The sequence below is a fragment of the Ambystoma mexicanum genome, chromosome 5q (genome assembly GCF_040938575.1).
Source record: "Ambystoma mexicanum isolate Mex_15411 chromosome 5q, UKY_AmexF1_1, whole genome shotgun sequence".
Lineage (NCBI taxonomy): Eukaryota > Metazoa > Chordata > Amphibia > Caudata > Ambystomatidae > Ambystoma > Ambystoma mexicanum.
This window is the reverse complement of record NC_090933.1, coordinates 1,351,251,006-1,351,278,763: the sequence shown is the minus strand read 5'-3', so window position 1 is coordinate 1,351,278,763 and position 27,758 is coordinate 1,351,251,006. Positions and strand designations below refer to the sequence as shown.

The following is a 27,758-nucleotide window of genomic DNA, read 5'->3' as shown; positions in this document are numbered from 1 at the left end:
CACGCATTTCCATTTCACCCACATTTAGGTGAGCAGAATCTATTCCAGAGTCTCGGGTACATTATTGAACTATCCAGGAGATTCCCAGGATTACAATCAGAAGTGTGATCCTGGATAATTCCTGCTTTCCATTGTCAGATTATCTGAATAAAAACCAAAAGCGATTCCAGAAATACCCAGCGTCCATCCTTTCCACTGGCACTTTGGGAATCAGAGGCCCCAGTGTGCATTATTATATTTACAAGTGCAACGTTTATCCCTGTAAACAAGGCAATACCTTTAAAATATATATATATATATATATTTGTTAAAGTGGTAATACATTGGGTACAATATCAATTTAGTAGAGATGGTAAGGCTACGGGCAAGGTCAGGCTCTACACCAGGGATATTCCTGTCATTTACTGCCTCACATCTTTATGCCAAGGGCCATTGACCCCCACCAGTGGAACTGCCCCCATCCTTTGAGCCAATCGCCTCCATCATGTGACTCTCCATTATTCTCCACTATAAGGCCTCCTTTGCTTCAGGAAGGACCTGAAGACCTGACTCTTCAAAGAACATCTCACTAATCGCCATTTCACCCCCGCTACACCTCTCCTCCTCATCTGTTCCCCCTACTCATCCCTTAGAGTTTCAGGCACCAGTGATAACTGCACTGGTGCTGACTGTATGCAGTATTGTAATTTGCTATATTTAGCCCAGCCTACTGTTATGACCCGGTCTGGGTCATAGTGATATAAACAGGATACAGTTGCAGGTATGCTTAATGGTTGCTTTATTCAGGTTCTTCAGTTACAGGTACAAATCAGGTCTCATCAAGTCCATAGGAGATAGGAGGAAATCATGAGAGAAACCCACTGGCTCCCACCACCCAGGCTTCCTTAGATCAACTGCCTGGGTTAGAACCCATTCATACACAAACACTCCAAGCTAGCTCATGCATTCCACTAATGACATCACCACATACTTACAGCATACAGAAGGTGAACCATAGAAAGGAAGGCTAATCCTAACACCTCCTTCCCTTACAAACCATAGAAAGGAAGGCTAATCCTAACACCTCCTTCCCTTACAAACCATAGAAAGGAAGGCTAATCCTAACACCTCCTTCCGTTACAATCCCAAACAATCCAGTCTCACACCTCAAGCACACCGTGACCTAAAGCGATCATCACACCTACCCATTGGAAGCCCTGCCAGTCACTCTAAAAGACCAAGAAATTAACAGCTGGACAAACAGGCGTAACTAACAATCCAGTAGTGGCACCCCACCAACTAAACAACAAAACTTCTGTCCTTCAAGAAATCACACATCACCTTCCACCCATCGCCGCCACCAACGGGTCACCAGCCTGCCACGCTGGAGCACAGACCTGCCCCTCTGGGCTACTAACCAGCATTCCATACGCAACCTGAGGAAAACAAACCACCTCCCGTCCACCACTGCCACTGGTAGACCTCAGGGCTGCCACACCTGAGCACAAACGGCCACCTATACGGGCTGGCACGAAGTCCGCTACACATCTACAAGGAACATGTCTAACCTACTACACCAGACCATAGACTCATGGCAACTAAAGAGACAGGCGCCTCCAATCAACCAAAACACACTCACCTGACTCATCCTCAACCACTCAACATTCATAGCAACACTCACAACAAAGGCAACCAGTGGAGAACCAGTCAACCATACCACCATACTTCCTCGAGGTGTTGGCCAGATACCTCGAGCCCTCATAGCTACTAAAAACAACCAGGTAACCCCACTACCAAGATGTTCTGTTGCCATGCTCCCAGAACCACCCAGAACAAAATCCAGGATGACCCCAGAAGCAACACTTCAAGTAAAAACAATAATAATCAATCACTCACCATCATGGCTCAGCACAAAACACTATCCTGACTCCTCTGAGCCACACAAATCACTACCCTGACTCCTCTGAGCCACGCAATTTACCATCATGACTCCGCAAAGCCACACAAATTACTATCATGACTCTGCAGAGCCGCACAAATTACTAACATGACTCCGCAGAGCCGCTTGACCAGACTACCACTAGTCACACAATTCACTATCATGACTCCGCACAGCCGCTTGACCAGACTACCACTAGTCACACAATTCACCAACATGACTCCGCAGAGCCGCTTGACCAGCTACCACTAGTCACACAATTCACTATCATGACTCCGCAGAGCCGCTTGACCAGACTACCACTAGTCACACAATTCACCAACATGACTCCGCAGAGCCACTTGACCAGCTACCACTAGTCACACAATTCACTATCATGACTCCGCAGAGCCGCTTGACCAGACTACCACTAGTCACACAATTCACTATCATGACTCCGCAGAGCCGCTTGACCAGGCTACCCCTAGTCACACAATTCACCATGATGACTCTGCAGAGCCGCTTGACCAGACTACCACTAGTCACACAAATCACTATCAAAACTCCACAGAGCTGCTTGACCAGACTACACTAGTCACACGAATCACTATCATGGCTCCGCAGAGCCTCTTGACTAGCCACAACCAGTTAGTGCACGCACACATCACACTGGTTACATGCACCCGATGCAACCTCACACAGTCGTGAAACTTCACCACTCAGACAATCAAGCAACAACATCTTGGTTACAACCGGAAGAAACTTGAGGGGTGTGGGCAGGGCCCTACCCACACTCCAAATCAAATCACGTGCTTAATACATCAGATAGCAATATAACATTTCAATCATGACATGCCTCTGAAACAACTGTAGAGACACCATCTAAAAGTCCATGCTGCCCTTTCATGTACAACTTTACAAGCTGCAAATCCTCAAGATGGTTAAAAGCTAAAACAAGTCAGGAAGCATAAAATGAATATCACCAAAAAATGGAATCACATCATGCTGCACACAACTCCATTCATCCCGTGTATAAACAACATCACTGTAAATATAACCCTGTAATAAAAACTTCTTGTAGCATTCTAAAAGTCTCCGTTGCCGCATTGCAACATAACCTTCCTGCAACTTCAAAAGGTTATACTAATGGCTTTTAAAACAAGACGTTAGCACTCCATCACTGCCTTGCATTCAATCTTTCATCCATCCATCCATCCATACGCTGTTTCACCATGAATTTATGTACGAATTTATGTACCCATTAATCTCTGTTGTTTCAAATCTAGTACACAGAAAGAACATATTTGCAAAATGCATAATGCCAAGATAAACAGCAGGCTAATGTGAATAACCCATGTCCATTTTTTTTTTTTTTTTTTTTACTCCTTCCATTACTCTTTCCCAAACAAAATACACAACCATTGGATTAAATTCTCTATCCCAGCGCAGCAATGCTTACTATTTTCTGCAGCTCCGTACTTCACTCACATAAAACATTATGTGAATATACTCTACGAAGCTATGAATAAGCGCACATCTCATGCGCGCCATACCAATGAAGCTGGCACTGAGACACGAGTCAAACGCTGACAAAAAGCAGGACTATGAAAACTTCAAATGCTGCGTGTGAAATAAAAACTTCTCCTCTTCTTCTTTCTTCTTCATGGACGCATCAAATCACAATAGCGAAGCCTGAGCAATGTAAACAAAGGATGTTCCAAGTCGGAACTGAAAACGGCTCCCCTGTACACGTCATAACGTTCACCACGCTGCTGGGTGCATTCCTCTGATGGTTAAACAACAGCATAAGCGCTTCCCTTGAAACGCTCTGGATGGACGTTCTACTCATCTGCCATACCTCACAGCAGTCCAATGACATCATCAGTGCCACTACGAGCTCAGGAGCACACAGACCTCTCCGGCCAACTGTCACTGCAGCTAGCTGAGGTCATTGCCCAGACCGGCACTGCACAACACCCATTGTGAAGCACTCCCAATGCTTCACTCGAAAATCATGATGACACAATTCCTTCTATCAGCTGGAGTGGTGTAACATGTCATTGCTCAAAGCATGCCACGGCTGACACTGTAGCTCAGGCGACCCCTGGGACTTCACAGATATGGCGAGCCAACAACTCACACTAGATCAGTCTTTGGGCACATCAAGCACCTTGCTGGTCCTCCCTTTCTCAGACCACACCACGTTAAAGCACATCCATGAATGCATAGGCGAGCTGCCTCACAAAACTGTCTCTCTGAATTCTCCCTGGGTGCCACTGTTTGTTGCCCCTGCGTGCCTCAGCAGGCATCCTTCTATACCCTGCACAGGGTGCTTCGCCTTGCTCCTCCCAGTGCACCAACAGTTCCTCAGCCCTGGGTGGCTGTCCTTGCCTACCAAGGCACTGTCATTTTCTCAGCCCTGGGTGGTGGGACTCTTCTTGGACCATGGGGGGCAGTGGGTTCCCTCTCCTTGTACAGTCTCTCACTTGAGCTTCCCTCCTGCTCTGCACCCCCCACAGCAGTATCTCCTTTCTCTTTATCCTGGACCACACACACACAGGTACCTGTTGCCTTGTTGCCTTCAGGGTCCATCCATCTCCAGTCCCCTCCAAGACCAGACCTCGTCGCCAATTGTTATGACCCGGTCTGGGTCATAGTGATATAAACAGGATACAGTTGCAGGTATGCTTAATGGTTGCTTTATTCAGGTTCTTCAGTTACAGGTACAAATCAGGTCTCATCAAGTCCATAGGAGATAGGAGGAAATCATGAGAGAAACCCACTGGCTCCCACCACCCAGGCTTCCTTAGATCAACTGCCTGGGTTAGAACCCATTCATACACAAACACTCCAAGCTAGCTCATGCATTCCACTAATGACATCACCACATACTTACAGCATACAGAAGGTGAACCATAGAAAGGAAGGCTAATCCTAACACCTCCTTCCCTTACAAACCATAGAAAGGAAGGCTAATCCTAACACCTCCTTCCCTTACAAACCATAGAAAGGAAGGCTAATCCTAACACCTACATATCTGATCCACCACCTGCAAGTACTGCAGAATGTGTCCGCTAGAATGGTCGTAGGTACTCCCTACTCTATGCTCATCTTTCGCCAGCCCTGCGGCAGCTTCACTGGCTTCCTGTGGCTCAGAGAGTTCAAATCTATGTGCATTGTACACTGAGCCTTCTACGGTCATGGTGCAGAATATCTGCAGAGAAGGATTCTCCCGTACGTCCCCAACCGGCCTCATTTGCTTCCTCGAGTCATACACCATTTTTGTTCCCCGTGTACATCTCTCTCGAATTGGGGGGTCGTGCTTTCTCTGTTGTTGCAGCTAGGTGTTGGAAATCTCTTCCACTACGGGCGACAGAGGATCACTTACTCTTCTGCCGATCTTTAAAGACGCGTCTATTCGTGTAAGGAGTAATAGAGTGTATGGGCTGTTGAGTGGACCCTGGATAGCGCCACGATACCTTTGGGCAGTTGTGCGCTCCATACATTTACATAACATAACAGCAGCCTACACCCTACGTGTAACGCTGGGTACAGCGCTTTATTGCTACTTTCACACTTCACAAATATTATTCATATATAGTCCAAGCCTTACATAAGTGCATGCATTGTGTGACCTTGTTCTGATCCAATTCTTGTTTCCACAAAATAAGTGTTAACAAGCTCATTACACAGCTGTGCTGAGAAGGGGATTCCACTCCTTGCAGATTCTGGCAATCGCCAAACATGCTAATACAGTCCTGCAAGAGGCCACTGCACTCCCTGCACATCTGGCATCAGAACTGAATAAAACCCCACTCTTATGCAGGGAAATCCCCTGGTGTATTGTAGAGGAGAGGGGAGCCAACACTATACTCCATACCGTCTGTATATTAATGAGGAGAGTGTAGCAAACACTGTATGCCATATCATCTGCTGTATTATAGAGGAGAATGCAGCAAACACTGTATTCCATATCATCTGGTGTATTATAGAGGCGAATGCAGCAGACACTGTATTCCATACCATCTGGTGCATTATAGAGGAGAATGCAGCAAACACTGTATTCCATATCATCTGGTGTATTATAGAGGAGAATGCAGCCGACACTGTATTCCATATCATCTGGTGTATTATAGAGGACAATGCAGCCGACACTGTATTCCATACCATCTGGTGTATTATAGAGGAGAGTACAGCAAACACTGTATTCCATATCATCTGGTGTATTATAGAGGAGAATGCAGCCGACACTGTATTCCATATCATCTGGTGTATTATAGAGGAGAACGCAGCAAACACTGTATTCCATACCATCTGGTGTATTATAGAGGAGAGTGCAGCAAACACTGTATTCCATATCATCTGGTGTATTATAGAGGACAATGCAGCAAACACTGTATTCCATACCATCTGGTGCATTATAGAGGAGAATGCAGCAGACACTGTATTCCATACCATCTGGTGCATTATAGAGGAGAATGCAGCAGACACTGTATTCCATACCATCTGGTGCATTATAGAGGAGAATGCAGCAAACACTGTATTCCATACCATCTGGTGTATTATAGAGGAGAGTACAGCAAACACTGTATTCCATATCATCTGGTGTATTATAGAGGAGAATGCAGCAAACACTGTATTCCATACCATCTGGTGTATTATAGAGGAGAGTACAGCAAACACTGTATTCCATATCATCTGGTGTATTATATAGGACAATGCAGCAAACACTGTATTCCATACCATCTGGTGTATTATAGAGGAGAGTACAGCAAACTCTGTATTCCATATCATCTGGTGTATTATAGAGGACAATGCAGCAAACACTGTATTCCATACCATCTGGTGTATTACAGAGGAGAGTACAGCAAACACTGTATTCCATATCATCTGCTGTATTATAGAGGAGAATGCAACAAACACTGTATTCCATACCATCTGGTGCATTATAGAGGAGAATGCAGCAAACACTGTATTCCATACCAACTGGTATATTATAGAGGAGAATGCAGCCGACACTGTATTCCATACCATCTGGTGTATTATAGAGGAGAATGCAGCAAACGCTGTATTCCATATCATCTGCTGTATTACATAGGAGAGTACAGCAAACACTATAATCCATATCATCTGCTGTATTATAGAGGAGAATGCAGCACACACTGTATTCCATACCATCTGGTGTATTATAGAGGAGAGTACAGCAAACACTATATTCCATACCATCTGGTGTATTATAGAGGAGAATACAGCAAACACTGTATTCCATACCATCTGGTGTATTATAGAGGAGAGTACAGCAAACACTGTATTCCATACCATCAGGTGTATTATAGAGGACAATGCAGCAAACACTGTATTCCATACCATCTGGTGTATTATAGAGGAGAATGAAACAAACACTGTATTCCATACCATCTGGTGCATATAGAGGAGAATGCAGCAAACACTGTATTCCATACCATCTGGTGTATTATAGAGGAGAATGCAACAAACACTGTATTCCATACCATCTGGTGTATTACAGAGGAGAGTACAGCAAACACTGTATTCCATAGCATCTGCTGTATTATAGAGGAGAATGCAGCAAACACTGTATTCCATACCATCTGGTGCATATAGAGGAGAATGCAGCAAACACTGTATTCCTTACCATCTGATGTATTATAGAGGAGAATGCAGCAAACGCTGTATTCCATATCATCTGCTGTATTATAGAGGAGAGTACAGCAAACACTATAATCCATATCATCTGGTGTATTATAGAGGAGAGTACAGCAAACACTGTATTCCATATCATCTGCTGTATTATAGAGGAGAATGCAGCAAACACTGTATTCCATACCATCTGGTGCATACAGAGGAGAATGCAGCAAACACTATAATCCATACCATCTGGTGTATTACAGAGGAGAGTACAGCAAACACTGTATTCCATATCATCTGCTGTATTATAGAGGAGAATGCAGCAAACAATGTATTCCATGCCATCTGGTGCATATAGAGGAGAATGCAGCAAACACTGTATTCCATACCATCTGGTGTATTATAGAGGAGAATGCAGCAAACACTGTATTCCATACCATCAACACTGTATTCCATACCATCTGGTGTATTATAGAGGAGAATGCAGCAAACACTGTATTCCATACCATCTGGTGTATTATAGAGGAGAATGCTGCAAACACTGTATTCCATACCAGCCGTGTATTATAGAGGAGAATGCAGCAAGCACTGTATTCCATACAATCTGGTGTATTATAGAGGAGAGTGCAGCAAACACTGTATTCCATACCATCTGGTGTATTATAGAGGAGAATGCAGCAAACACTGTATTCCATACCATCTGGTGCATTATAGAGGAGAATGCAGCAAACACGGTATTCCATACAATCTGGTGCATTATAGAGGAGAATGCAGCAGACACTGTATTCCATACCATCTGGTGCATTATAGAGGAGAATGCAGCAGACACTGTATTCCATACCATCTGGTGCATTATAGAGGAGAATGCAGCAAACACTGTATTCCATACCAGCTGGTGCATTATAGAGGTGAATGCAGCAAACACTGTATTCCATACCATCTGGTGCATTATAGAGGAGAATGCAGCAAACACTGTATTCCATACCATCTGGTGTATTATAGAGGAGAATGCAGCAAACACTGTATTCCATACCAGCTGGTGTATTATAGAGGAGAATGCAGCCGACACTGTATTCCATACCAGTACAGCAAACACTGTATTCCATATCATCTGCTGTATTATAGAGGAGAGTGTAGCAAACACTGTATTCCATACCATCTGGTGTATTATAGAGGAAAGTGTAGCAAACACTGTATTCCATATCATCTGCTGTATTACATAGGAGAGTACAGCAAACACTATAATCCATATCATCTGCTGTATTATAGAGGAGAATGCAGCACACACTGTATTCCATACCATCTGGTGTATTATAGAGGAGAGTACAGCAAACACTATATTCCATACCATCTGGTGTATTATAGAGGAGAATGCAGCAAACACTGTATTCCATACCATCTGGTGTATTATAGAGGAGAATGCAGCCGACACTGTATTCCATACCATCTGGTGTATTATAGAGGAGAATGCAGCAAACACTGTATTCCATACCATCTGGTGTGTTATAGAGGAGAATGCAGCAAACACTCTATTCCATACCATCTGGTGTATTATAGAGGAGAGTACAGCAAACACTGTATTCCATACCATCTGGTGTATTATAGAGGAGAATGCAGCAGACACTGTATTCCATACCATCTGTGTATTATAGAGGAGAATGCAGCAAACACTGTATTCCATACCATCTGGTGTATTATAGAGGAAGTACAGCAAACACTGTATTCCATACCATCTGGTGTATTATAGAGGAGAATGCAGCCGACACTGTATTCCATACCATCTGGTGTATTATAGAGGAGAATGCAGCAAACACTGTATTCCATACCATCTGGTGTATTATAGAGGAGAATGCAGCAGACACTTATTCCATACCATCTGGTGTATTATAGAGGAGAATGCAGCAAACACTGTATTCCATACCATCTGGTGTATTATAGAGGAGAATGCAGCCGACACTGTATTCCATACCAGTACAGCAAACACTGTATTCCATATCATCTGCTGTATTATAGAGGAGAGTGTAGCAAACACTGTATTCCATACCATCTGGTGTATTATAGAGGAGAATGCAGCCGACACTGTATTCCATACCATCTGGTGTATTATAGAGGAGAATGCAGCAAATGCTGTATTCCATACCTGCTGGTGCATTATAGAGAAGAATGAAGCAAACACTATTCCATACCGTCTGGTATATTATAGAGGAGAGTGTAGTAAACACTGTATTCCATATCATCTGCTGTATTACACAGGAGAGTACAGCAAACACTATAATCCATATCATCTGCTGTATTATAGAGGAGAATGCAGCAAACACTGTATTCCATACCATCTGGTGCATATAGAGGAGAATGCAGCAAACACTGTATTCCATACCATCTGGTGTATTTTAGAGGAGAGTACAGCAAACACTGTATTCCATACCATCTGGTGTATTATAGAGGAGAATGCAGCCGACACTGTATTCCATACCATCTGGTGCATTATAGAGGAGAATGCAGCAAACACTATTCCATACCATCTGGTATATTATAGAGGAGAGTGTAGTAAACACTGTATTCCATATCATCTGCTTTATTACACAGGAGAGTACAGCAAACACTATAATCCATATCATCTGCTGTATTATAGAGGAGAATGCAGCAAACACTGTATTCCATACCATCTGGTCTATTATAGAGGAGAATGCAGCAAACACTGTATTCCATACCATCTGGTGTATTTTAGAGGAGAGTACAGCAAACACTGTATTCCATACCATCTGGTGTATTATAGAGGAGAATGCAGCCGACACTGTATTCCATACCATCTTGTGTATTATAGAGGAGAGTACAGCAAACACTGTATTCCATACCATCTGGTGTATTATAGAGGAGAATGCAGCAAACACTGTATTCCATACCATCTGGTGTATTATAGAGGGGAATGCAGCAAACACTGTATTCCATACCATCTGGTGTATTATAGAGGAGAGTACAGCAAACACTGTATTCCATACCATCTGGTGTATTATAGAGGAGAATGCAGCCGACACTGTATTCCATACCATCTGGTGTATTATAGAGGAGAATGCAGCAAACACAGTATTCCATATCATCTGCTGTATTATAGCGGAGAGTGTAGCAAACACTATAATCCATATCATCTGCTGTATTATAGAGGAGAATGCAGCAAACACTGTATTCCATACCATCTGGTGTATTATAGAGGAGAATGCAGCAAACACAGTATTCCATATCATCTGCTGTATTACAGATGAGAGTACAGCAAACACTATAATCCATATCATCTGCTGTATTATAGAGGAGAATGCAGCAAACACTGTATTCCATACCATCTGGTGCATTATAGAGGAGAATGCAACAAACACTGTATTCCATACCATCTGGTGTATTACAGAGGAGAGTACAGCAAACACTGTATTCCATACCATCTGGTGCATTATAGAGGAGAATGCAACAAACACTGTATTCCATACCATCTGGTGTATTACAGAGGAGAGTACAGCAAACACTGTATTCCATATCATCTGGTGTATTATAGAGGAGAATGCAGCAGACACTGTATTCCATACCATCCGGTGCATATAGAGGAGAATGCAGCAAACACTGTATTCCATACCATATGGTGCATTATAGAGGAGAATGCAGCAGACACTGTATTCCATACCATCTGGTGTATTATAGAGGAGAGTGTAGCAAACACAGTATTCCATATCATCTGCTGTATTACAGAGGAGAGTGTAGCAAACACTGTATTCCATATCATACGGTGTATTATAGAGGAGAGTTCAGCAAACACTGTATTCCATATCACCTGGTGTATTATAGAGGAGAGTGTAGCAAACACACTATTCCATATCGTCTGGTGTATTACAGAGGAGAGTACAGCAAACACTGTATTCCATACCATCTGGTGTATTATAGAGGAGAATGCAGCAAAAACTGTATTCCATACCATCTGGTGTATTATAGAGGAGAGTGTAGCAAACAGTATTCCATATCATCTGCTGTATTACAGAGGAGAGTACAGCAAACACTATAATCCATATCATCTGCTGTATTATAGAGGAGAATACAGCAAACACTGTATTACATACCATATGGTGTATTATACAGGAGAGTACAACAAACACTATAATCCATATCATCTGCTGTATTATAGAGGAGAATGCAGCAAACACTCTATTCCATACCATCTGGTGTATTATAGAGGAGAGTGTAGCAAACACAGTATTCCATATCATCTGCTGTATTACAGAGGAGAGTACAGCAAACACTATAATCCATATCATCTGCTTTATTATAGAGGAGAATGCAGCAAAAACTGTATTCCATACCATCTGGTATATTACAGGGGAGAGTACAGCAAACACTATAATCCATATCATCTGCTGTATTATAGAGGAGAATACAGCAAACACTGTATTCCATACCATCTGGTGTATTATACAGGAGAGTACTGCAAACACTATAATCCATATCATCTGGTGTATTATAGAGGAAAGTGTAGCAAACACGGTATTCCGTATCATCTGGTGTAATTTAGAGGAGAGTATAGCAAACCCGGTATTCCATACCATCTGGTGTATTATAGAGGAGAGAACAGGAAACGCGGTATTCCGTATTATTTGGTGTGTTATGGAGGAGAATGCAGCAAACACAGTATTCCATACCATCTGGTGAATTACAGAGGAGAGTATAGCAAACATGGATCTTCCATACCATTTGTTGTATTATAGAGGAGAGTATAGCAAACACAGTATTCTGTAGCATCTGGTGCATTATACAGGAGAGTATAGTAAACATGGTATTCCATAACATCAAACACAGTAGTTGCATTTTCATGGTCCTGTGAAGAGGCATGCTACAGCATGCTAGACGCCTTCCACAGGGGTCAAGAGAGCACCAGGGACCTTTGCAAGTGGGGTATTGCCACGATGCAGGTGGGAGTGGAAAAGGATCAGAGTTTGGAAACACTTCTGAAACTCGGGTCAGGGTGTGAAGGCTTGAATTTGTGGAGGCATGCAAGCTGGTACCATGCTGCTGGGGTCTTGTGTCGGTCTGTTTTTTGAATGAGAGGTCGCAGTCGAAAGTAAAGCATCGAGATTTTGAACTGGGTGAGAGTTGAAGCGTGAATCCATCGAGCTTCATGTCGGTCAGCTTGTTGGGGATACCTTGGTCTGAGTATTGAGATGGGCGCTTGACATCCGGGTTGGAATGAAGGACAGACCGTGTCCTTGACACTTTTCATAGTTCCACGTTGGTGTATGTGTGTGCTTGCAAAGATCAATCTTCTCTCCTTAGAGGCCACCAGAATGCTGGGATTTTACTTCAATAATGGGGGGTTATGAGAAGAGAGAATGTGTGATCTTTACCATAACAGAGAACTCACTGCAACCCACTTGATATACCTTCCTCAGAGATGGTGTACATGCCACACACTAAGCGGCAACACCCCCACACTGCACACCCTCTGCAAGCGCAGAAGGAGTGTGTGCTCTCACCTGTGATCACCCTGTATGCCAGCTCTGGCATAGGTTTCTGCCCTGGAGTCTCACATTACAGTGGGCACTGCCTATCCCCATGCCCTGCCTTAAGGGCCAAGGTTTCACTGGAGTCATTAAGCGCAGATCTTCCCTTGAATCCGGGCATCTTCAGCTTCAATCAAATATGGGCAAAGTCTCTGCTCAGTGATGCCAACAATGTGAAGTGTTCCAAGAAGATGCCAACAGGTGACTTGCACAAGGGCGCCCTATTGCTCTGTTCCTTTCTCTTTGCTCTATTCCAGTGATCCCTTCCAGAATCCCTACAGTGGCAGGTCAGCATTCAGAGATGCCTTCGTGTGCATTAACCCTAATGTGTGCACTTGCACCTGTGCTTGCGTGCCTCCTCCCTGTAGCTAAGCTTCTGTTGCCCCGGGGGAGCTTGGAGAGGTCGCATATAACTATTGTTTCTTTTCTGCATTCTTATGCTTTTAAAAACATGCCATCAGAAAACCTGTCTCCCTGGAGCAAATGCGACTCCAACCCCAGCGTTACCACAACACTCTGAGGCCATATAAAGCTGTCACACCAGCACCAGACATCTCACACACACACCTGAGAACTCTTCAATCCCACCAAGGCTTGGTTGGACCAGTGCAGCACCCCTCCCACTGCAGAGATGAAGGTCCTCTGTGGCGCGCTCCTGGCCGCTGCCCTCCTGGTTGGCACAGGTAACACATGCACTGCTTAACACACTGTGGATCTATCTGAGGGCTGGTGTGCAGGGCACAAGCCAGTGTGAGGATTAGGGGGTGAGATTGCAAAAGCATAAAGGGGAGTTGGAAGGAGGAAGTATGTTGTAAAATGCTTCATATATTTTTCTATATATATAACATATTCAAAACATCTGTTTGAAGCTTTTTTTTAAAGTTAATGTAAATCTACCTAATAAAGGATTGGTATTAAAATATTTCACAGTCGGATGGCAAACCTGGGCGAATCCTAAGTGCACAGGACAGTCCTATTTCTAGATCTACTTTTCTTACAGAAGTTGCCCACCTCACTCGCCCCTTCCCATCCCACCATCACTCACGCAAGCATCCATTCTGCCCTTCACTCCCATGTACCTCCATCCCAATCATCACCGGCCACACTCCACCTCCAGAATGCACACAAGCTCAAGTTCTTCAATGGTAACCCCACTCCACCACATGCAGCAGGCACTGCTGACCTCACACCACTCACAAGCTAAATGCGACATCCCACTCATCACCAGCCACACTCCACCTCCAGAATGCACACAAGCTCAAGTTCTTCAATGCTCACCCCGCTCTACCACATGCAGCAGACACTGCTGACCTCATCACCACTCACAAGCTAAATGCGACATCCCACTCATCACCAGCCACACTCCACCTCCAACATGCACTCAAGCTCAAGTTCTTCAATGCTCACCCCGCTCCACCACATGCAGCAGACACTGCTGACCTCGTCACCACTCACAAGCTAGATGCCACATCCATCGCCAGCCACACTCCACCACCAACATGCACACAAGCTGACACGCTGCAATGCTCACCCCGCTCCACCACATGCAGAAGACACTGCTGACCTCATCACCACTCACAAGCTAAATGCGACATCCCACTCATCACCAGCCACACTCCACCTCCAACATGCACTCAAGCTCAAGTTCTTCAATGCTCACCCCGCTCCACCACATGCAGCAGACATTGCTGAACTCATCACCACTCACAAGATAGATGATATATCCCACTCATCACCGGCCACACTCCACCTCCAAAATGCACACATGCTCATGCTCTGCAATACTCACCCCTCTCTACCACATGCAACAGACACTGCTGACCTCGTCACCACTCACAAGCTAGATGCCACATCCCACTCATCGCCAGCCACACTCCACCTCCAAAATGCACACAAGCTCAAGTTCTTCAAGGTCACCCCGCTCCACCACATGCAGCAGACACTGCTGACCTCATCACCACTCGCAAGCTAGATGCCACATCCATCGCCAGCCACACTCCACCACCAACATGCACACAAGCTGACACGCTGCAATGCTCACCCCGCTCCACCACATGCAGCAGACACTGCTGACCTCATCACCACTCACAAGCTAAATGCGACATCCCACTCATCACCAGCCACACTCCACCTCCAACATGCACTCAAGCTCAAGTTCTTCAATGCTCACCCCGCTCCACCACATGCAGCAGACACTGCTGACCTCATCACCACTCACAAGCTAAATGCGACATCCCACTCATCACCAGCCACACTCCACCTCCAACATGCACTCAAGCTCAAGTTCTTCAATGCTCACCCCGCTCCACCACATGCAGCAGACATTGCTGAACTCATCACCACTCGCAAGCTAGATGCCACATCCATCGCCAGCCACACTCCACCACCAACATGCACACAAGCTGACACGCTGCAATGCTCACCCCGCTCCACCACATGCAGCAAACACTGCTGACCTCATCACCAGTCACAAGCTAGATGACGCAACCCATTAATCACCAGCCACACTCCACCACCAAAATGCACACAAGCTCAAGTTCTTCAATGGTCACCTCTCTCTACCACATGCAACAGACACTGCTGACCTCATCACCACTCACAAGCTAGATGCCACATCCCACTCATCACCGGCCACACTCCACCTCCAAAATGCACACAAGCTCAAGCTCTTCAATGCTCACCCCACTCTACCACATGCAACAGACACCGCTGACCTCGTCACCACTCACAAGCTAGATGCCACATCCCACTCATCACCAGCCACACTCCAACATGCACACAAACTCACACGCTGCAATGCTCACCCTGCTCTATCACATGCAACAGACACTGCTGACCTCGTCACCACTCACAAGCTAGAAGCCACAGCCCACTCATCACCAGCCACACTCCACCTCCAACATGCACACAAGCACAAGCTTTTCAATGCTCACCACTTTCTACCACATGCAACAGACACTCCTGATGTAGTCACCACTCACAAGCTAGAAGCCACAGCCCACTCATCACCAGCCACACTCCACCTCCAACATGCACACAAGCTCAAGCTCTTCAATGTCACCCCACTCTACCACATGCAACAGACACTGCTGACCTCGTCACCACTCACAAGCTAGATGCCACACCCCACTCATCACCAGCCACACTCCACCACCAACATGCACACAAGCTCACACGCTGCAATGCTCACCCTGCTCTATCACATGCAGCAGACACTGCTGACCTCATCACCACTCACAAGCTAGATGCCTCATCCCACTCATCACCAGCCACACTCCACCACCAACATGCACACAAGCTCACACGCTGCAATGCTCACCCTGCTCTATCACATGCAGCAGACACTGCTGACCTCATCACCACTCACAAGCTAGATGCCTCATCCCACTCATCACCAGCCACACCCCACCACCAACATGCACACAAGCTCACACGCTGCAATGCTCACCCTGCTCTATCACATGCAGCAGACACTGCTGACCTCGTCACCACTCACAAGCTAGATGCCTCATCCCACTCATCACCAGCCACACTCCACCACCAACATGCACACAAGCTCACACGCTGCAATGCTCACCCTGCTCTATCACATGCAGCAGACACTGCTGACCTCATCACCACTCACAAGCTAGATGCCTCATCCCACTCATCACCAGCCACACTCCACCACCAACATGCACACAAGCTCACACGCTGCAATGCTCACCCTGCTCTATCACATGCAGCAGACACTGCTGACCTCATCACCACTCACAAGCTAGATGCCTCATCCCACTCATCACCAGCCACACTCCACCACCAACATGCACACAAGCTCACACGCTGCAATGCTCACCCTGCTCTATCACATGCAGCAGACACTGCTGACCTCATCACCACTCACAAGCTAGATGCACTCCTTATCAATGTTCCTTTGCAGGTGAAGGGGTCACGGGAGGGCTTCACCTTTGGGTGGGTAATGTTAACATGATATTCCCATGGTCCCTATAATCTATATCATCTTAGATGTGCAGGAGCATGTGACATGTGTCTACTTTGCTGTGTTCTTAATCGTTTGTCTTGAATCAGTCCTTATAAGTGCAGTTATCTGGTCTTGTGTTTTTGTTTTGTTTCTTGGTGTGTCAGATCGATTTTTTACACTCATCTCTAAAAACAAATTCAATTTCTAAGCATGTGTTGTGTCGATCTTTTACAGCACAATCCTTGGTATGCTACACATGCGATGCAACTACCAACACTGCTGCCTGCAACAACCCAACCATCTGCCCATCATCAAGTGCCTACTGCATGACAGTGACGGCTACATCCGGAGGTAAGGAGGTGCTGGCACTGCACACACTTTCCACATCAGAAGCACTGGCCTTCTCTCTAGGGCAGGGGTCTGCAGCCTGTGGCTCTCCAGATGTGTTGGACTACAACTCTGACTAGCACTAGCCAGTATAGTCAATGATGAGGGATCATGGTAGTGGTAGTCCGAAACATCTGAAGAGCCGAAGGTTGCAGCCCTCTGCTCTAGGTGGTCCACCGTAGGGTATCTAGATAGGACCAGCCTTTGCATGCCTCATATACCGTGGGACCACCTCAGATAAATAGGAAAGGAAAGCCTAGCGCTCGAACCCAACGAGAAACCAACAGATCAGGCATGTGCTCACCGCAGGTGCGGTGTCAAACTCACGGAAAGGACCCGCGCCATTTCAGTGAGATTGTGACTGTTTAGTACTGGGAGAGGACACACAGTATGGTATTGTGGGCAGACCCTATCCAAGGGCATTTGTTTCATCCTAGCCAGTAACACAAGAGCTAATGCTGCCCGCCATGCACATGCATGATGCATGACATGCGTACCCGCCAATGCCAATGGATTCCTAAGCTGGACGCCATGCACAGGCATGATGAATGCCATGCCAATGGATTCCTAAATGTATTCCTAGGCTGGACGCCAGGCCACGCACATGCGTGACGAATGCCATGGCACTGGATTCCTAGGCTGGATGCCATGCACATGCGTGACGAATGCCATGGCACTGGATTCCTAGGCTGGATGCCATGCACATGCGTGACGAATGCCATGCCAATGGATTCCTAGGCTGGATGCAATGCACAGGCATGATGAATGCCATGCCAATGGATTCCTAAATGGATTCCTAGGCTAGATGCCATGCACATGCGTGACGAATGCCATGGCACTGGATTCCTAGGCTGGATGCCATGCACATGCGTGACGAATGCCATGCCAATGGATTCCTAGGCTGGATGCAATGCACATGCATGACGAATGCCATGCCAATGGAGTCATATGCTAAATGGCACACACATGATTCAACTGATTGAGATCAGTACTTATCACAATTTTCCCGAGCCCCCACTTTACGATCCTACTCATTGGCACCCCAGGCAGCTGCAGTCCAAGTTCCTTCAAGAACTGCTAACTGGTTTCACCAGAAGGCAGCCCGTGGGTCTCGTTCCTCCCACCTCCACTCTTCTTAATGCAGTGAGCTCGTCTACGTTTCAACGGTCCGTGATCGTGCACCAAGCCAGCTCAAGATCTGCAGCTGTTTGCAGATCGCCTACATCGCACTGTCTGAGCAGCCAGGCCCCCCACCCCCATCCTATCATCCATCTGTACTCCATACCTCCAGGGGCTTTTCCCATCATTGCTCCGGATTTATCAGCACAGCGTTCACTCGAATTCTGCGACGCTCTACTCCTGCAAGCCTGCCTCTCAGAGCCTTCACTGCGCTCCATCTTTGACTGCTGGTTCCGCGGCTTACTGGACAGTGCCGCCTGGCCCCCCTCTGCCCCGCGCCCCACACACCCAGGGGCTCATCGTCTGTGCCGCACAGGAACTGTCTGCACGGTGGTGGCACCCAGCGTGTCGCCTACTTGGCACTGGCCTGGTCTGCCAAGCTCCTTTAATGCTTTGACTGCACGGGTCCCGAGCGCACTGCATCCGCCCGAGTGCTACGGCCTACTTCCAGCTGGCCCCCGCCGCCCTGAGCCTGGTATCCGCTGGGAATCGACGTGTGCCTCCAGACATACCTGCTCCTGACAGCCACCTAAGCGGACAGCTCCCGCGCCCCTCTTCCTCAGCGGCTCACCATCCGGCCCACACAGACGCTGACAGGGCGGTGTTCACCTACGGCCACCAGGGTGGACACCCTGCCTAAGTGCCGATTGCCTAAGCTCCACCACGGAGTGCACCCAGCAAGACTCTGCCTCACGGTGCCTTCTCTCCACTCTTCCCCTGTCCACCTGACCTGCACGAGTTCCTACACCCCAGCGATTGCCTAAGCTCCACCACGGAGTGCACCCAGCAAGACTCTGCCTCACGGTGCCTTCTCTCCACTCTTCCCCTGTCCACCTGACCTGCACGGGTTCCTACACCGCAGCGATTACCTAAGCTCCACCACGGACTGCACCCAGCTAGCCTCCTCCTCTCTGTGCCTGCACAGGACCTCACATCCCAGCCATTGCCTAAGTGCGACCACGGACTGCCTAAGTGCCGATTGCCTAAGCTCCACCACGGAGTGCAACCAGCAAGACTCCGCCTCACGGTGCCTTCTCTCCACTCTTCCCCTGTCCACCTGACCTGCACGGGTTCCTACACCCCAGCGATTACCTAAGCTCCACCACGGACTGCACCCAGCTAGCCTCCTCCTCTCTGTGCCTGCACAGGACCTCACATCCCAGCCATTGCCTAAGTGCGACCACGGACTGCCTAAGTGCCAATTGCCTAAGCTCCACCACGGAGTGCAACCAGCAAGACTCCGTCTCACGGTGCCTTCTCTCCACTCTCCCCCTGTCCACCTGACCTGCACGGGTTCCTACACCCCAGCGATTACCTAAGCTCCACCACGGACTGCACCCAGCTAGCCTCCTCCTCTCTGTGCCTGCACAGGACCTCACATCCCAGCCATTGCCTAAGTGCGACCACGGACTGCCTAAGTGCCAATTGCCTAAGCTCCACCACGGAGTGCAACCAGCAAGACTCCGCCTCACGGTGCCTTCTCTCCACTCTTCCCCTGTCCACCTGACCTGCACGGGTTCCTACACCCCAGCGATTACCTAAGCTCCACCACGGACTGCACCCAGCTAGCCTCCTCCTCTCTGTGCCTGCACAGGACCTCACATCCCAGCCATTGCCTAAGTGCGACCACGGACTGCCTAAGTGCCAATTGCCTAAGCTCCACCACGGAGTGCAACCAGCAAGACTCCGCCTCACGGTGCCTTCTCTCCACTCTTCCCCTGTCCACCTGACCTGCATGGGTTCCTACACCCCAGCGATTGCCTAAGCTCCACCACGGAGTGCACCCAGCAACACTCCGCCTCACGGTGCCTTCTCTCCACTCTTCCCCTGTCCACCTGACCTGCACGGGTTCCTACACCCCAGCGATTACCTAAGCTCCACCACGGACTGCACCCAGCTAGCCTCCTCCTCTCTGTGCCTGCACAGGACCTCACATCCCAGCCATTGCCTAAGTGCGACCACGGACTGCCTAAGTGCCGATTGCCTAAGCTCCACCACGGAGTGCAACCAGCAAGACTCCGCCTCACGGTGCCTTCTCACCACTCTTCCCCTGTCCACCTGACCTGCACGGGTTCCTACACCCCAGCGATTACCTAAGCTCCACCACGGACTGCACCCAGCTAGCCTCCTCCTCTCTGTGCCTGCACAGGACCTCACATCCCAGCCATTGCCTAAGTGCGACCACGGACTGCCTAAGTGCCAATTGCCTAAGCTCCACCACGGAGTGCAACCAGCAAGACTCCGCCTCACGGTGCCTTCTCTCCACTCTTCCCCTGTCCACCTGACCTGCACGGGTTCCTACACCCCAGCGATTACCTAAGCTCCACCACGGACTGCACCCAGCTAGCCTCCTCCTCTCTGTGCCTGCACAGGACCTCACATCCCAGCCATTGCCTAAGTGCGACCACGGACTGCCTAAGTGCCAATTGCCTAAGCTCCACCACGGAGTGCAACCAGCAAGACTCCGCCTCACGGTGCCTTCTCTCCACTCTTCCCCTGTCTACCTGACCTGCATGGGTTCCTACACCCCAGCGATTGCCTAAGCTCCACCACGGAGTGCACCCAGCAAGACTCCGCCTCACGGTGCCTTCTCTCCACTCTTCCCCTGTCCACCTGACCTGCACGGGTTCCTACACCCCAGCGATTACCTAAGCTCCACCACGGACTGCACCCAGCTAGCCTCCTCCTCTCTGTGCCTGCACAGGACCTCACATCCCAGCCATTGCCTAAGTGCGACCATGGACTGCCTAAGTGCCGATTGCCTAAGCTCCACCACGGAGTGCAACCAGCAAGACTCCGCCTCACGGTGCCTTCTCTCCACTCTTCCCCTGTCCACCTGACCTGCACGGGTTCCTACACCCCAGCGATTACCTAAGCTCCACCACGGACTGCACCCAGCTAGCCTCCTCCTCTCTGTGCCTGCACAGGACCTCACATCTCATCCATTGCCTAAGTGCGACCACGGACTGCCTAAGTGCCAATTGCCTAAGCTCCACCACGGAGTGCAACCAGCAAGACTCCGCCTCACGGTGCCTTCTCTCCACTCTTCCCCTGTCCACCTGACCTGCACGGGTTCCTACACCCCAGCGATTACCTAAGCTCCACCACGGACTGCACCCAGCTAGCCTCCTCCTCTCTGTGCCTGCACAGGACCTCACATCCCAGCCATTGCCTAAGTGCGACCATGGACTGCCTAAGTGCCGATTGCCTAAGCTCCACCACGGAGTGCACCCAGCAAGACTCCGCCTCACGGTGCCTTCTCTCCACTCTTCCCCTGTCCACCTGACCTGCACGGGTTCCTACACCCCAGCGATTACCTAAGCTCCACCACGGACTGCACCCAGCTAGCCTCCTCCTCTCTGTGCCTGCACAGGACCTCACATCCCAGCCATTGCCTAAGTGCGACCATGGACTGCCTAAGTGCCGATTGCCTAAGCTCCACCACGGAGTGCACCCAGCAAGACTCCGCCTCACGGTGCCTTCTCTCCACTCTTCCCCTGTCCACCTGACCTGCACGGGTTCCTACACCCCAGCGATTACCTAAGCTCCACCACGGACTGCACCCAGCTAGCCTCCTCCTCTCTGTGCCTGCACAGGACCTCACATCCCAGCCATTGCCTAAGTGCGACCATGGACTGCCTAAGTGCCGATTGCCTAAGCTCCACCACGGAGTGCACCCAGCAAGACTCCGCCTCACGGTGCCTTCTCTCCACTCTCCCCTGTTCATTGTCCCCCCTGCTCTTGGAGTGCATTAGCATGCTTCCTCCTCTTAGATACTCAGTCTAATGACGCGTCTGTATTGCACATCCTCTGTGGACCCTCTTTTCCACGGCTCCTCAGCCTGTGTACTGAACCCCTGGCCCTTCAGTGTTAAGTGCTGTGCACCCCTATCCTGCACCCAGGCACTTTGAGCCCCACCACCAACTGAAGTTGAGCCCCTCTCCTTGTGTATTACACATGTTCTAGCTGTCCCTGCTGCACTGTCACACTCGGACCTGCCATTGTCCGAATCTAATTTCCTCTCCCTCTGCACTGTGCCCCTAATCTCTTAAGACTTCACCTCCCAACACCCCATGCAGCTGCTCTCTAGTTCTCCTATTTCTCTCCTACTTCTCTTACGCCTCCACCAGCTCCTACTGCTCTCCCGGTTATGCGAGAACCCACCTGTCACTCCCCCTCTTTCTTATCCTTCCCTCTCTCATCCCTTCCCCCATATTACCTCCCTGCCCTTTCTCAAATTCCTTTGCCTTTTCATTATGACCCTTTCCACACTCAACGTCCCCTCCCCCACTCATCCCTGTTCGTCCCAATACCGATCCACCCTAAATCACTGCCCCAGCCTCATCTACCCCCCCTTGATTGAACCCTCTAGCATCTTCAACATCGCCCTTTGGAATGCCAGATCCCTTTGCAATAAAACTACCGCTGTACTTGACTTGTTTCTACGGCCACATCTTCAATTCATTTGTATTACCAAAACCTAGATTCCTTCCTTCAACTCTACAGTACCTGCTTCTCTCACTTCCTCCTCCTCCTCCTTTACTCATGTCCCCTGTCCCTCTGGCCGTGGCAGTGGAATCGGTCTTCTCTTTCACCCTAAATGCCTGTCTTCTCCCTGTCCTACATCTCTTCCCATCTCCCCTTATTTGAATACCTATACAAATCTTTCACCTCTCCCCATGCCATATCCTTTCTAATTATCTACCACCCACCTGGCCCCTCACCTCATTTTATGATGACCTTGACCTCCTCCTCTCCCTCATCTCTTCCACCCCCTCGCCCCTGACTGTACTAGACGACTTTAACCTTAATCTTTCCTCCTCCCGCCAATCCTCCCCTCTTTTCTCTCTTCTCGACTCCTATCTTCTCACCCCGCTCCCTACTTCTCCTACTCACATTTCTGGCTCCAATCGTGATCTAATCTTTGTCTCTTCCCTCTCCCCCTCTCCTGTCTCTTCCCTCCCCAGCTATCTCTCCGACCACGCTTTACTCTCACTTTCCCTCACTCCCCTGTCTCTCCTCCCCCTCCCCCTCTTCCTCCACCTCTTTTACTCAAGGGGTCCTCTGTAACTTGAACCCCTCTCTCTTCTATGATACCTGTACCTCCTCCCTCCCTCCTCTCCCTTACTTTTCTACTCTCTCTGCTAATGAAGCCTTATCCACTCTATCCATATCCCTCTCTTCCAGTCTTGATCAACTTCACCCTCTCTCCACCTTTCACCCCTCCTGCAAACCCTGCCAACCCTGGCTTTCCCCCCACCTTCTGCCTATGTGCCTCTTTCTCTGTCACCTTGAATGACGTTGGCTTAATCACCGCTCTTTAGCTAACCAAGCCCCCTATTTCTCCTACCACTCGATCTACGACTCTTGACTTTCCTCAGCCAAACAATCCTACCTCTCTAACCTTCTCCACTCTCAATCCTCTCACCCTCGATGTATCTTGCAAACCTTAACTCGCCTTCTTTCCCCTCCCACTCCTGACCACTCTTCCACCTCTCCTCTGTCAACTTCTGACTTCTTCTCCTCTAAGATACTCTCCTTACGACAAAACATTCTGCACTCCCCCTCTTACTCTCCCCCTCCCCATCTCCCTCCTTCCCTTCCATCTTTATGTCTAATTTCTCCCCTGTGACTCACTCTGACGTTTCCCTCCTCCTATCTACAACGCACCCCATTGCTGCCCCCTCTGATCCACTTCCCACCCCCATAATTCTCAAAATCTACCCCCTCCACATACCCTATCTCACCTCTTTCTTCAACACCTGTTGTACCACCACCTTCAAACATGCTACTATCATCACTATCCTGAAAAAACCCTCTACTAACCCCCTTCTGACTTCCAACTTTGTCCCATCTCTCTTTTACCATTCCTCTCTAAGCTCCTGGAACGTCTAGTCTACTCCCAACTCTCTGCATTCATCTTCAACCTCTCTCTCCTCCCCCCTACTCAATACGAATTTCGCCTTAAACATTCCACTGAAACCGCTCTCATCTCAGTTCTCAATTCCCTCCTCACTGCTCGCTACTGCAAACACTATTCCATACACATTCTCTTTGACCTTTATGCCGCCTTTGACACCGTCGACCACCCCTTACTTCTCATCACTCTCTCTTCTTTTGGCCTCAAAGACTCTGTCCTCAACTGGTTTTCCTCCTACCTTTCCAACTGATCCTTTGCTGTCTCATAGGGTGGCCACTCCTCCCCTACTCACTCCCTTGACTTTGGTGTCCCCCAAGGCTCTGTGCTCGGCCCTTTCCTCTTCTCACTTTATACCTCCTTTCTAGCCCCTATCATCTCTTCGTTTGATATCTCTTACCATCTCTACGCTGACGACACCCAACTTTTCCTCTCCTTCTCTTCCTTTACTCTTGACATCCACCTCAAACTCTCTTCCTGTCTTACTGCGATCAAAAACTGGATGTCCTCCCACTTTCTCACCCTAATCACGGACAAAACGAGGTCTTATTCTTTCCAGCTAACACCCTTCCTCCCCCTTCTCCTCCTCCTCACACCCTCTTTCCTCCTGCTCTACTCCCTTCTCTGCCTCTGCCCACAACTTAAGCCTCCACTATGTTTCTAATCCCTCCTTTACCCGCCATATCTCCCTTACCTCACATGCTTGTCGCTTCCACCTTTTCAATGTCCGCAAAATCCGTTCTTCCCTCACCTTCCATGCCACGAAACTTTTCATTTCTTCCCTCATCTTTTCTTGTCTCTTTTACTGCTCAGCTCTTCTCTTTGGCCTCCATACCTCTCATCTTGCCCCCTCACATCCCTCTACCATTCTGCAATACACACTCTCTGCTCCCTTTCTCCTCATGACTCCATCTCCTCTTCGCTTTCCTCTCTTGGTTGGCTCCCCTTTCATTCCCAACTCAAATTTAACTTCCTCTGTATTGTCTTCAAATGTCTTCATGATCTTGCCCCTCCCTACCTCTCATCCCTCCTTTCTTTCTACTCTTCCTCTCACCCCCTCCATTCTGCTGATCACTTCCTTCTCATTGTCCCTCCCCCTCCTTGTGCCCATTCCCGTTTCTGATCCTTCCAACTCCTTGGCCCTCTTCATTGGAACTCCTTACCTCTCCCTATCCGCTCTATCTCTTCATTCTCTTCCTTCCGCTCTTCCTTAAAATCCCACCTACTTCATCCTCCCTCCTGACAATTCTTCACTACTTTCTACCCCAACCCAGCTTCTTAATGTTATATATAATCTTGGCAAATTGTTCTACTTCCTGTTCATGATGATTTGACTCATGACTTGTACCTACTACTTCTAATGTATTCAAGTTGTTTTATGTGAAGTGCTTTGGATTAAAGCGCTATATAAAATTACAAATACAAATACAAATACAAATACATGCATGATGAATGTCATGCCAATGGATTCCTAGGCTGGATGCCATGCACATGCATGCACATTCTATGCTGGATGCCATGCACATGCATGATGATTGCCATGCCAATGGAATCCTAGGCTGGATGCAATGCACCTGCATGATGAATGTCATGCCAATGGTTTCCTATGCTGCCCGCCATGCACATGCATGATGAATGCCATGTCAATGATTCCTATAATGGACCCAATGGAATGCACGCCTCTTCGCCTGCATCAACATCAGATGCAAGCAGAGGTATGACACTGGTGGGGGCAACATGGATTTGATATTACTCTCAATACAACCCCCCTGTACCCGGCATGCCATATTACTTTCTACTCTCCAACACTCTCATTCTCTCTTGCTCTCGCTCATGCTCTCTCTCATTCTCTTTCTCATTTTCTCTTGTTCACTCTCTCCCACTTTCTTATTCTCTCTCTCACTCACTCCTATTCTCATTCACCATCGCTCGTTTTCACCAGTCCCTTTCTCTTGTTCTCTAACACACACAATCCATCTCCCTCATTCTCTCTGCCTCCCTCGCTTTCCCTCACAGCTGTCTCCTCTCCCTGCCCTTAACTCTATAACTCTCTCCCTCTCACACCGTCTCTCTCACCTTCTGCCTCTTCCTCTGTCTGAACTTCTGGACTTTCGCTAATCTTCCCATCTACTGCTTCCTCTGACGCTGTCCTGGAATGTGTGAGAAGCAGGGGCTAAGCAGGAGGGACAGTAGGTTCTTCTATATGTAGCACCGCTGTTTTCAAGTTAAAAAATGTGGACAGGTAAGCAACTTAAAATTAAGGACTACAATTTGACAGTGGTTGCCAACACAAAAGTAGGACTACCCTTCAGTAGTGAGTGGAGGGACGTGTGGTTGAACACATGCTGTACTCCAGTTTTTAATTGTATAACTTTGGCAGCGATTGCATAACTTGCATTGCCCTTCAAGTTCATCGGAATTAAAAATAAAATGTGTACATCTGGAAGTTGTGCCAGTTCAGCGTCATTACTTTTATCCCTTTGCATCATCCACAAGGCTATCCGGGGCCTGGGGCCTCTCTACATCCAGCTCTCCCTCCCTAAATACCACCTGGCCAGAGTCCTTTGTTCCTCTAGCTCCAGCTCGCTGCAGGTCAAACGTTTTACCAAGCAGAGAGTGGGAGGTAGATGCCTTTCCTCGGCTGACTCCACCCTCTGGAATGCCCACCCCCCCCACTCAGACTTGCGCTGGATCTTCTTAAGTTCAGGAAACTTCTCAAGACTTCCTTTTCTCCTCTTCCTTCCCTCTCTCACTCCTGTGCTAACTCTCCTTCTGCTGCTGCAACTGGGGACTCGTCTCTTCAGAGTCATACAGGGGCCACACCATCCCCTACCAGTCCCCCCAGCATCCCTTGCCAGCACTTGCCCTCAGGCTCCCTTTCCCGGACTAACCCAATCTGGTCCTCACAATCCAGCACACTCATCCCCCCTTTCCCCCTTTTCCTCAGGCACTTGCCGCCTTGGCCCACCCAACGCTTGCCCGCTCCCACCCTTGTGGGCACTCCACTCCTGCACTTCTCCCTTTACCCCCTCCCTCCTGCACCTATCACTTGTCATGCACTTGCACTGTAGGATTGTCACAAGGCCAATATGACCATCTTATATCGCGTCCACTTTAGCTCACCCTCCTTATCCATTGCTTGCTCACATTTGCTAGAGCCACCCCAGCAGTTGCTGGTAGCAGCATGACCACATATATTGAAGGGGGAGGAGGTAACAGAGGCCACCCCCAAGGTGT

At 48.4% G+C, this 27,758-nt stretch overlaps 1 protein-coding gene across 1 annotated transcript in view; it reads left to right on the top strand.

Annotated features, from left to right (window-relative positions):
• Positions 1–13,584: 13,584 nt before the first annotated feature.
• The window catches only part of LOC138498716 (uncharacterized), a 303,741-nt gene continuing 289,567 nt past the window's right edge, over positions 13,585–27,758 (top strand). Inside the window, exons 1-2 of the mRNA XM_069622358.1 lie at positions 13,585–13,760; positions 17,273–17,389. Coding sequence (XP_069478459.1) covers positions 13,709–13,760; positions 17,273–17,389 — 169 coding nt within the window. The 5' untranslated portion in view covers positions 13,585–13,708. The remainder of the gene's footprint in view (positions 13,761–17,272; positions 17,390–27,758) is intronic.